The 13041-nt window shown below is 44.7% G+C and overlaps 1 protein-coding gene across 1 annotated transcript in view; it reads right to left on the bottom strand.

The window, feature by feature from the left end:
* ZCWPW1 (zinc finger CW-type and PWWP domain containing 1) overlaps window positions 1–13041 on the bottom strand; it is a 21264-nt gene extending 8223 nt beyond the window's left edge. The window contains 8 exon segments of the mRNA XM_040972908.1: window positions 743–863; window positions 1572–1688; window positions 8883–9005; window positions 9189–9346; window positions 10433–10558; window positions 11841–11911; window positions 12318–12580; window positions 13014–13041. Coding sequence (XP_040828842.1) covers window positions 743–863; window positions 1572–1688; window positions 8883–9005; window positions 9189–9346; window positions 10433–10558; window positions 11841–11911; window positions 12318–12580; window positions 13014–13041 — 1007 coding nt within the window.

Here is a 13041-nt window from a genome sequence, read left to right as displayed (position 1 = left end):
TCTGGGCTCCTAGCTTCAGCTTGGTCCATCCATCACTGCTGCACTGAGGTATGAACTAGCAAGTGGGTGGGTGGGTGGGTGTGTGTGTACACACGCATGGTGGGTCCCTTGCTGCTATTCTGCCTTGCAAATAAACACATAAATCCTTCTTGGACCTGGCGCCGTGGCCTAGCAGCCAAAGTCCTCGCCTTGAATGCACCGGGATCCCATATGGGCGCCAGTTCTGGTCCTGGCAGCTCCACTTCCCATCCAGCTCCCTGCTTGTGGCCTGGGAAGGCAGTCAAGGACGGCCCAGGGCCTTGGGACCCTGCACCAATGGGGAGACCTGGAAGAAGTTCCTGGATCCTGGCTTCGGATCGGCATAGCATCGGCCGTTGCACTCACTTGGGGAGTGAATCATCGGACGGAAGTTCTTTCTCACTGTCTCTCCTCCTCTATGTATATCTGACTTTCCAATAAATAAATAAATCTTTAAAAAAATCCTTCTTAACACTCCTTGGATCTACCATACCTTTCCTACTCACTCAGGGTAGTATAATCAAATCTGTTTTTTTCCAGGGAGACACCATTTTCACCTCCAAGCTTGACATTTAATCTCCCTCCACCCCAACCCTCCACTCCTAGCAACCCCATGCTATTTGTAAGGCAAGTATTGTTTTATATCACAAGCACTTTCCACGGTCTTCCCTCCCTCCATCTACTACGGATGCCAAGGATGCTCTATGTCCTCCTGCCGCCTTACCAGGGATAACCATACTGCTTGGCCCAGATGATGGATCCTGGGATGTAGGTAGCATAGGCCACCTCACTGTCACGTCCTGTCCAGCTCTCTTCAGGAATATCACAGCTATTATACTTCAAGTCTGCCAAAGAGAGAAGGAATACAGATGTGTGAAGAGACTCATTAGGCGAAAATCTGGATAAGGCTATGGGGAAGAAGGATCCAGCATGGGGCCCAAGGGATGCATGGGGAAGGTATAGAAGAATAAAGGCCTATGAGGGAATGCAACTGCAGCCAGAATGGGAAGGAGTGCAACCTGCAAGCCTCCAGAGAAAGAAATTCCAACTCCTGCCCACAGCATCTGATTCTACTCCCATCCACGGAATAAGAGGGGAGTAGTTTCTCTGGAACTGTTCTCTCATCTGATAAGGAATCTGGCTGGACTAGATGAAAATTATCTCTTAGAGACAGATCCAAACATACTGAATTATAGGCTCACTGTAGCTCCTGTACCTGTGTTACCCCACACAGCCCTATATTCCTCCCTATCCATCAGCCCAACTCCAATATTCTAATCGGGATTGACTGGATTAGTAATGCTGAAGAAAACGGACTTCCTCCACACAGCCCTTTGGATACAAGGCCCCTCCTCAGAGAAAACACTTCAGCCCTCTCTGCCCTGGAGTCATTCCCACATGGCTGTCGCAAGATCCCTCCTCTCCTCCAACAGTTACAACAACCCTTAGAGTGCTGACTGTACTTACGTCGTGGTTAATCTGAAGGGTATGTTCAGGGAAAGAACAGAGGAGGAACCAGAAAACCGGACAAAAACATTTCCACGCTTTTCTACCTGGATTCTGAGCACAAGACCAATTGTCTGGAAGAACCGAGGGGTCAATATTCCCATGCAGCCGCCTCCATTTCTCACAGTTCGAGGAAGAACACTGGACCCAAACTAGATATTGACCTATGACAGGAAAAAAAAAGGAAATTCAACTTAGTGGCTCAGATGCAGTTAAGATGCCCGTTCTCTAGTTAGAATGCCTGGGTTCAATCCCTGGCTCCGGACTCGAGCTTCCTGTTAACCAACTGCAGGGGACAGCAGCAAGGACTCAAATGGGTTCCCACCACCACATGGAAGACCTCGACTGAGTTCTCAGGTCTTGGTTTTGACCCAGTCCCAGCCATTTGCCACCACTGCAGATGGGCTTGCTTACCCTTGGCTCATTCATGCTCCAATGTGCTTCCCTACTTTCTCTTTCTCTCTCTTCCCCCCTCCCTCGCGTGCACGCACGTTTACTCTCCTTCCTCCTTTTCTCCCTTTCCCCCTCTCAAATAAATTAAGACTGAAATAAGAGACTCAAAAATATTCTTTCTTCTTTGATCCCACCATAGTCAATAGAACCTTCCAAAAACCCAGAACCACATTTTCATTGACTTGCAAGAAGGAAAAAAATCAAGCCTCAGAGAAATTAACTGACTTGTTGAAAATCAGCCTACCTTGGTGACACAGCTGAGCTTAGAATACAAGTTTCACATCTCCTTTATCCCACACTGAGCAGAAACGAGTGTTTCTGCTACTGACAATCCTCAAACAGAAAGGATGCCTGGCAGTTTTCCAGATGGGATCTCATCCTCTGCTGGCACACACTACTAGTTCTTCAGAGGTAACCAGTGTCTCTTTTCTGTATCCAGAGTTCTCAACCAAACCTTGATGAACAAGTCACCAAGTTGCAACCAGTGGGACCATCCTCCTCCAAAAGACACAAATCACAGTCCACTGTTTATCAATACTTACTTTGGACCCTGCTTGAAAGCCAAGCTTTTCTTCTTTCACTGCCTTCCAAACTCCCACCCCCGCCATTCTATATCCTCACATCTCTTAAGCTGACCCACGTCCCATGCAGCCTCCCAAATGCTTCCACCGTGCTCTCTAAAATTCCAGACTTGAACAAATGTCCACACACCAGCTTCTTGCTGAACCTCTCCCTCCACTTTGAAGCCTAGAGACCCACCACAGACACTGCCCCACCTGATTCCACAAACCCACATATACAACAGATCTCTGAGCTCCTTCCTTACGCCTTCCTCTGTGTTTGTCAGGATAGCAAATGGGCTAGCACCATCTCATCCTTACTTCCTGTTTTACTATTTCCCCTCCTCCAATAAAAACCCTTCCTTCCTTAAGCCATTCACCATGTCATGCTTCCCACTCAGCTTCTCACCTTCCCTGCAAAGATGCTCGCACCTGGTTCAGCCTTCTTTCCACACTGCCTTCATTCCACATGCCCAATGCCTCCACAGGAATACCTCACAAAGCACCCCATTCTCACAGTTTCTTGACTCTTTCTTCACACTCCCTGGTGACCCTGATCCATACCCACTTGTGTATGCCCCAAAAAGTCACCTGCAGGAAATGTGCACACCCTGAGCCTCTTACCACTCTGATTAAAGAGTGTGTTCCACTGGCTTGCTGGCAATGTCTACTTTATCTGGTCCTCCAGTCTACACCCTGCCTTTTCCATTCCTTAACCACACACTATACAGGTTCGATTCCATCCCATTTCCTTAGGCACGTCCGCAGACACCTCCAACTCCTTTTCCCTCTGTCCTTCCCCCTCATCCAGATGGAAAACAGCACCTGGAATGAATTCACCCTCTATCTTTCCTGTGCTAACACTCATGCAGTTCAAACTTGCTGGAGAAAAATCACTTAAGTTAGTTCCACATCGGCAGCCACTGGAAAGCTGCAGCCACGGTCCTGTGTTACACCATGGCTGTGGGCCTCACAAGGGCCGCAAGGTGACCAAGAATGTGATCAAGTCAAGCACAGCCACTGCCACGGGCGCCTCACCAAGCACATCAAGTTTACATGGCACATGACCCACGAGGTGGGTGACTTTGCCTGTTTGAGTGCCATGCCAGGGAGCTGCTCAAGGTTTCCAAGGACAAATTGGCCCACAAGTTCATCAAGAAAACAGTGGACATGCACATTCAGAGGAGCTAAACAGCGTCCTGGCTGTCATGAAGAAGGTGGCCACCAAGAAGGACTTTTCAGGGTCTGGCATGATAACCTAGTGTCTAAAGTCTTCTCCTTGCATGTGCCAGGGATCCCATATGGGTGCTGGTTCATTTCCCAGCTATTCCACTTTCCATCCAACTCCTTGCTTATGGTCTGGGAAAGTAGAAAAGGATGGCCCAAAGCCTTGGGACTCTGCACCAGCATAAGAGACCCAGAAGAAGCTCCTGGTCCCTAGCTTCAGACAGTCTCAGCTCTGGCCATTGCAGCTACTTGGGGAGTCAACTAGCAGATTGTTGAATATCTTCTCTGTCTCTCCTCCTCTATAAATCTGCCTTTCCAAAAAAAAATAGATAAGTCTTTAAAAATAAATAAATAGATCTCTTAAAAAGAAGGACCTTTCATATTAAACCTCTAGTCCCCCAGCACCCCTCCACACACACACACAGTCCTTAATCCACTGAACTCTTCCCTCAGAAAATGTGACTTTTATTCAGGTCCTTTCAAAACATCACATATGATGGGCCACTTTCTCAATGACTTTATCTTAAAGAACAAACTATTGGTTGACAACTTTCTTTCAAACAAAGCATTGTCAATAACAGTGCTGACTATATAGAGGTGAGCTAGTAAGACTTTTAGGGGGAAAAAGAGTGGGAGAAGAGCTGGAGGCCATAAAAGTTCATACAGATGAATAAGTAAATAACTCTTAAGGACCAGCGTTGTGGGCACATCAGGTTAAGCTGCTGCTTCAGATACCAGCATTCCATATGGGAGTGTTGGTTTGAGTCCCAGCTACTCCACTTCTGATCCAGCTCCCTGGTAATGTATCTGGGAAAATACCAGATCATGGCCCAAATACCTGGACACTTGCCATCCCATGGCAGACCAGAATGGAGTTCAAGGTTCCTGTCTTTGGCTTGGTCAAGCCTCGGCTGTTTGGGCCATTTGGAGAATAGCAAACCAGCAGATAGAAGAGATTGCCTTTCAAATAAGTAAATAAATCTTGACGGGAGCAGAGTTCATCAAGATCAGCAAAATAAATGGCTGATTGTGAAATTAACAAGTATTCATAAGAAAATGAATAGCAAAAATCATCCTAATGATATGAAATAAAATATCTGTGGTTCAGGATAAAATTTCCAATGTCAGAATTACGCAGATTTTTGTTTCTATTCAAGTAACTCACAAGAGAAGAAACTATACTAGACATTTATACATATGGCCAATGAAAATGAAGACAGCATCACAACTGATTAGAATGAACTGCTTAATCTGGAAATACCAGTTTCCTGGGTTGTGTGACAACTCATTCTCCATCTCCCACACCCCTTTCTGGCAGCACCAGCCTCACTTCTTGGCTGGGTACGCCACCCTATCTCTAAGTAAGTGACGTGCCAAAGCCCCATGCTACACTTTTCTCCTGAGGCAAGCTCAGCCATTCTCACAGCTCTGCAATCCATGTTCAGCATGTGGCTGTACACATCAACCCTGTCCTGAGCCTCAGATTCCTATAGCCACCTTGCTCTTGGACATCACTGCTTGGATGTCACCCAAGGGTCTCAAACCTGATGCTTAGTTTCATGACACAGAGTAGTTCTTCTTCTCTCCTTTGCTTCCTTTCATGTAACTGCTCAAACCAAAACCACTCTTGACATTCTCTCCTTCCTGTACCTGTCCTCCAATATCCAATTCATTACCAAATCCTGACAATTTTATCTCCAAATCATCTGAAAACCTTAAACCTTCTACTTGTCACTCTCTCCTTTCATCACCCATTTGGAGAGTGAACCAGCAGAGGGAAGATGTCTGTGTCTCTCTTTCTCTCTCCAAACCTGCCTTTTAAATAGTAAATAAACCCTTTTTTAAAAAGTATTGCTGCTTCCACTTATCCTGAACCACTTTCCAATCTTGTCTCCCCTTAGTTCCTGAATTTCAATCAGGTTGGTTTTCTTTTTCATACTGGGGATATGCTGAACTTTATCCAACCTGAGCTTCTTTCTCCTACTACTCACATGGATAGTATTTCCTTAGGGAGCATTTCTTGTATGGTCCAAGCTTACTTAGGTCACTACTACTTCTCTATTGGGGACTCCTCTTTCTACTTCCTGCTCCAGGACTCATCTACTCTTGGTAACTGAGAAACAGGAAGAATAATTCACTTGGAGCAAGAAACTGAGATTCACTATAATCACAATTCAACTCACAAGCACCTCTCTGCCGACCTAGAATCCAGTGTCTGCAGGGCTAATGAGAGACACGAGATACAGCAACACCAACTTACTTGGACAAACAGGAAATTGGGTCAATGGAATCTATAGTACCCCAAAAGTTTTCAACAGGCACATCTGAGATCATATAATCACACAAAACTGAAAGAAAAAAAAAACACCTAGTGTTTTTTTTTAAAATTCTACCCAGAACATTCCTTGGAAGGGTCTGAGCATGTATCAGGCTAATCCTGCACCTGCAGAACCATCATCTTATATGGATGACTTTCCCATCCAGCTCCCTGCTCACACCTGAGAATGCAGTAGAGGATGGCCCAAAGCCTTGGGTCCCTGCACCCCTTTGGGAGACCCAGAAAAATCTCTCAGCTCCTGGCTTTGGACTGGTTCAGCTCCAGCCATTGTAGTCAGTTGGGAAGTGAATTAGAAGATGGAAGATTTATCTCTCTCCATATAGAACTTTCAAAGTAAAATAAATAAATTTTAAAAAATAAAAACCACAGAAAGAATGATTCAATGACCTGGATTACCTTACTTGCAGTCTTTCTAGAATTTTCTTCCAAGTATGTGCAAATCATACTATTCATTCTACAACTGAAATGATTTCAGGGCAGGTGTTCGATGCAGCAGTTAAGACATCACCTAGAATGCTGTATCTCATATCAGAATGCCTTGAGAGATAGCAGGTGGAACTCAAGTAGGTAGGTCCCCGGGACCCAAGTGGAAGATGTGGATTGAGTTCCTGGTTTCTGGATATTTGGAAAACAATCTAGTAGATGGAAGGTCTCTCTGTCTCTCCCTGCTTAACTACACACACCTACACACACACACCTACACACAAACTAAACTTTAGCCATTTTTTTCATTATACCTTATACTTTCTGTTCTGATTTTTGTGTGTGTGTTCAATCCTATTTTCTCCAAGATTATCTTCTATTTCTATTGATATGGGACACACTAATAGACTAAATAATCAAATTTATTTCACATCATAAAATTTCCAAATGTCTGAAGCCAGCAGTGGTATAATCAGTTAAGTTGCTAACTACAACACCAGCACCCCATATGCACACAAGTTCAAGTCCCGGATGTTCCACTTCCAATCCAGCTCCCTGCTAATATGCCTAGGAATGCAGCAGCAGAAGGCCCAAGTCCTTGGGCCCATACACACATATGGGAGACCCAGACAGGCTCCTGGCATTTGGCCTAGCCTAGCCCTGGTCGTTGCGGCCATTCAGAGAGTGAAACTTCAGATGAAAGATCTATCTTTCCCTCTCTATATATGCCTTTCAAAAAACTAAAATAAATCTTTTTTTTTTAAAGATTCATTTTTTTATTATTTTTTCATTGGAAAGGCAGATATACAGAGAGGAGAGACAGAGAGGAAGATCTTCCATCCGATGATTCACTCCCCAAGTGAGCGCAACGGCCGATACTCTGCCGATCCGAAGCCAGGAGCCTCTTCCGGGTCTCCCACACGGGTGCAGGGTCCCAAAGCCTTGGGCCGTCCTGACTGCTTTCCCGGGCCACAGGCAGGGAGCTGGAAGGGAAGCGAGCTGGAAGGGAAGTGGGGCTGCCGGGATTAGAACCGGCGCCCATATGGGATCCCGGGCGTGCAAGGCGAGGACCTTTAACCACTTGCGCCACCGCGCCGGGCCCAAAACTAAAATAAATCTTTAAAAAAAAACTCCAATGTCTTTTGGAAATTCCATTTGTTTGCTACCTAACACAAAAATTAGGCTCTATGCAGACAAGATTACCTTATTTTTTTCTTTTTTTTTTTTTTTAACATTTATTTATCAGAAAGGCAGATCTGTGGGCTGGTGCAATTGCTCAACTAGCTAACCCCTCACCTCCAAGTGTAGGTATCCCATACGCGTGCCAATTCATGTCCTTGCTGTTCCACTTCCCATCCAGCTTCCTGCTTGTGGCCTGGGAAAGCAGTGGAGAATGACCCAAAGCCTGAACCCACACAGAAAACCTGGAAGAAGCTCCTGGGGTCAGATCAGCTCAAATCTGGCCATTGCAGCCAGTGGGGGAGTAAATTAGTGGATGGAAAATAATTCTGTCTCTCTTTCCCTCTATAAATTTGCCTTTATTATGGGAATAAGTATTTTCAAAAACACATAAGCAGCTATCACCAAGACCCTAAGAGCTTCCTAACTGTGATATTCTTGAGAATTTTCAAGTGTTAAACCCCCATGGTAGGGCCCGGCGCGGTGGCGCAAGTGGTTAAAGGTCCTCGCCTTGCACGCCCGGGATCCCATATGGGCGCCGGTTCTAATCCCGGCAGCCCCGTTTCCCTTCCAGCTCCCTGCCTGTGGCCTGGGAAAGCAGTCGAGGACCTCCTGGCTTCGGATCGGCATAGTATCGGCCCGTTGCGCTCACTTGGGGAGTGAATCATCGGACGGAAGACCTTCCTCTCTGTCTCTCCTCTCTGTATATCCGCCTTTCCAATGAAAAAATAATAAAAATAAATCTTTAAAAAAAAAATACTTCCCTTTGCTGACATTAGATGTTTTCTAAAACAGCTTGATTATTAAAAAAAAAAAAAAAAAAAAAAAAAACCCATGGTAGCCTCTGACATGGCCAAGCACTCCTCTTATTCCCTCTTCTCCTGGCACCTGCAATAATACATGTCCCTAAATTTCTGTTCTTTATGATCATGTCCTAGTTTTTTTCCCTGGGTACCATCTAAAATGCCCAGTACACAGTACTCACAACTAGGGATTATATGAATAAACAACTGAATGAACAAAATATTTCTTTCTTCCTCAAATCACAGCATACCTTCTAACAAGCAGTTATAACAGTCATCAGTCTTCCCGGAGTTTTCTGAGATGTTAACCCTTGCCGCTCTAATCCATCACAATGCTTAGCTCAAGTGGGTGTTTCAAACTACAGCTGAACTCACCCAAACCATTTTAATCTCCTGTATGCTCACCACTGATCTGAGACAGATCTTGAATCATTTTCTTTGGTTCATTTTTCTGTCTGTGCTCATCTCCACCTTGGTCACTCTCCATCTTCTCATCCTCTGTGAATATAAAACAAAACACTGTGGGATGCAGTGATAAAAAAAGAAAATCTTTGCAAACAGTAAAGACCAGAGAAGAGTCATAGCTGAGTAGTGTGTCAAACCATGGAGCAAAAATTCTCAGTGTGCACACTCTCCCAAGACCCTTAAGCCAGGCATCCAAGTGTACCTAACTATACTTACGGACTTCCTTCTTTCTTTTGCTTAACCGAGGTCTGTTTGATTTCTTTTCAGAAGGTGCAGGATCTGGGCGGCCTTGCTTAGACGCTCTGAACGCAGGGACAGCTTTGTCTTCCTGAGGAGCTGAAGTCTTTGCAGTGTGAGTTACTATCATCTTCTCTCTGAAAGCAGCATGTTTTTCAAATGAAAAACCTGGCAAATGTTCAACACCACTCTTGTGAAACAACCCAACAAAGGAACACAATTTGGCTTAGATGCCCTCGTCGCAGGAACGACTTCACTTTCTCCACAGATGAAAATTTCTAGAGTACGATTTACTATAACTCTACCTCAGAAAATGAAGTTTTTTTTTTTTTTTAATAAAAAGGTTTTTTAAAAAGAGTAATTCCCAGGTCCAGCACAGTAGCCTAGTGGCTACTTTGCACAGGATTTCATATGGGCACCGGTTCTAACCCCTGTGGTCCCATTTCCCATCCAGCTCCCTGCTTGTGGCATGGGAAAGCAGTCAAGGACAGCCCAAGGCCTCGGCACCCTGTACCCATTTGGGAGACCCAGAAGAAGCTCCTGGCTCCTGGCTTTGTAGCGGCTCAGCTTTGGTCACTGCAGCCTCTTGGGGAATGAATCAATCCTCCTCTCTTATATCTGACTTTCCAATAAAAATAAAAATAAGTAAATAAATAAAAGAGTAATTCCCAGGAGTCTTCATCTGAAAGAACCCAAGGCTCTCTACGGCTTTCTGAGATTACTCTGTCCATCTCCTTGACTATTCTTCCCAACTCAAATCAGTATTTTTCCTGAGCTAAGAGAAATGTATAGAAACAGGATACAGGGCCCAGCGCCGTGGCCTAGCAGCTAAAGTCCTGTCCTTGAATGCGCCGGGATCCCACATGGGCACCACTTCTAATCCCACAGCTCTACTTCCCATCCAGCTCCCTGCTCGTGGCCTGGGAAAGCAGTCGAGGACGGCCCAAAGCCTTGGGACCCTGCACCCATATGGGAGACCATGAAGAGGCTCCTGGTTCCCGGCTTCGGATTGGCGCAGCACCGACCATTGCGGTCACTTGGGGACTAAATCATCAAACGGAAGATATTCCTCTCTGTCTCTCCTCCTCTCTCTATATCTGACTTTGTAATGAAAATAAATAAATCTTTAAAAAAAAAAAAAACAAAAGAAAAGAAACACGATACAAACTTAACCACTGCTCAGCCCAACCTGTGTTCCGCCTGCCACACTGGGATAAACTTACCCATCAACAGCATCATTACCAGTAGCAGCAGCAGTATTTCCTGGCACTTTGTCTGATCCAGTATATACCATGGACTGGGCACAGGAAGTGTCTGAAAAATCAAAGTCAGATCCCATCCCTCCTTCCCTCCAAAAAAACACAATCTGTAAATAGAGAAGCAGCACAAGAAAAATAACAACTTTGGTATTTCCTAATTTTAACTACTCATTAAAATTATCTACTCCCTGTGGCCGGCACAGTGGCACAGTAAGCTAATTCTCCACCCTGTGGTGCCAACATCCTGGCACCACAAGGCACCAGTTTGAGTCCCCACTGTTCCACTTCCAATCCAGCGCTCTGTGTATGACCTGAGAAAGCAGTGGAGGATGGCCCAAGTCCTCCAGACCCTGCACCCAGAAGAGGCTCCTGGTTTCCAACTTTGGATCGGCTCAGCTCTGGCCTTTACAGCTACTCGGGGCGTGAGCCACCAGATGGAAGAGCTCCTCTATCTCCCCTTTGCCTTTAAAATAAAAATAAACAAGCCATTTAAAATATTCTCTTCCCTGTTGCCTATAACTTTATTTTTTAATATTTAAGATATTACTTTTTATTTGAAAGGCAGAGAGAGATCTCTCCATTGTTTTTATTCCTCAAATGGCTGAAACACGCAGGGCTAGGCCAGCACAAGCCAAAAGCTCAAAGTCTGAACTTCAGCTGGGTCTTCCCAGATGCGGAGAGGGTCTCAAACACCTGAGCATTAGCTGTTGCCTGCATCCTACCCACTACCAACAAACATGCCACATACAGAACTTTACATCTTCACATTTCCAGGAAAAGCTATAAATCTCTTATTTTCTATAATCCTGTCTAGACTGATCTACATCATTTCAGAATTTTGTTATCTAAAATACTTGCGCATACTGCATTTTATGTTTTTTCACCAAAGTCAGAGTAGCACACCTAAGATGGATGAAGCCTCAGATCATCTTCCTTCACTTCCTGACCCATGGAGAAGCCCGCAAGACCTACACTACAGAATTCCTAATTCTAAAATCAAATTCTTGAGCATATTCAAACACAATATTAAAAACAGAAATATACAAAAATAGATTAAGTTCTTCAAATCCTGGAAAAACAATTTACCTTTTCTAGGCAGACTAGAAACATAGAAATGAATTTAAAATCCATTTGAAAAATTTAGCTGAGACTCTACTTCTGAAGTAAATATGATCTGTTTTCATAAATTCTGTGTCCTTTATCTAAGATGATTTAACTATAATCCTGTTAATTTGGAAGTCTCACCACCTAACACTCTCTTACTGAGGGAGATACCAGAGGAGAGAAGCCCTCTGACCTGTTCTACCCGGAGGTAACAGTCCATGACCTACCCAAAGCCCCTCTGCTCTCCTGACAAGCCAGGCCCTCGTACTCTTGCAGGGACTTCTGGAGCACAATCTGGACAATCTCTTCAAATTCTGCATTCGTAAGACTTGATCTTCCCTGAAGAGACAAGAGTGACAGAAAAAGTGATTCTCTTCCCATATGCTCCCTTTCAGACAAGACAATAAATTCACAAGACCAAAAACAAGAGAACTTAATACACCTAAGAAGAATGTAAGTGCTACCTCAGATACTGGGAATAAAGGAGGCAAAGAATGTAATAATATTGATAGTCTGCCCACTTCTATACCACTTCCATCCCACCTCATACACTGTTTCCCGCTAAGCAATTTCATCAAAACATGTTTTACCTCTTTGAGAAGAAAACGGATGCTCTAGAAAAGGAATGTATAAACCTAAAGCCACAGAACAGATTTTCCTACCATGAGAAGATTCTGTTTGTCTGGCCCTACACAGAGTAAACCAGAATGAGCTGTGCTGGGGAGCCCATCAGGGTGAGCCATACCTTTTCTTTCTTCACAGCTTGCTTGTTTTGCTTCTTCTCTGGAGTCTTTCCTTTTTGCTCCTGGCCAATGCCTGAGCCATTCTCTGTATCTGCTTTCTCTTCATTCATCTCTAATCTGGACTTGGGGAGGCGTGGCCTGGCCTTTGCTTCTGGGGCTTTCACCCCCAGAGTCTCTGTCTTCGGTGCCTTAGGATCACAAGGTACCAGGAAATGGGATTTTTGTGTAGGTGGAGCAAAGGTTTTCTTTGGTCCCTTCCCACATTCTGAAAGAAATTTGACCATCAGATGAGATTTATGAAGCATAGTCTAATAGCAACTAAAGCATTACCCATATCGCTGACCATATCAGAATTCTAGAGAGAGAACTTTTAACAAACCAGTTTCCTAGCTCCCTCCCCCCCCCCCCGCCACTCCAACCCCCATCTCTAGGTGTCTAGTGAAGCAGACTGGAGTGAGGCTCAGAAATCTGTTATTTTACATGACCAGCTGATTCTGGCCAGGTTTGGGAACCACTGAGTAAATCAAAACATAAGCCTAAGAGGACTGTTTCTATATCTGTCTTCCCAAAGCATCCACCAGAGTAGTAACTCGAACAGTCGTCACCCACACACAAGAACTGAACAGTCCACCTGTGGGAAAAACTCCAGAACGCGAAGGTGGGAGCAGTGGACACAGCAAACATCCCTCTCAACTCACCTTCTTTATTCTGTACTGTTGTCATCAT

Source organism: Ochotona curzoniae, unplaced genomic scaffold, assembly GCF_017591425.1.
Source record: "Ochotona curzoniae isolate NIBS_2020 unplaced genomic scaffold, NIBS_Ocur_1.0 contig_2321, whole genome shotgun sequence".
Classification (NCBI taxonomy): Eukaryota; Metazoa; Chordata; class Mammalia; order Lagomorpha; family Ochotonidae; genus Ochotona; species Ochotona curzoniae.
The sequence above is the reverse complement of the archived record's forward strand: the minus strand, read 5'-3'. Positions and strand labels throughout refer to the sequence as shown.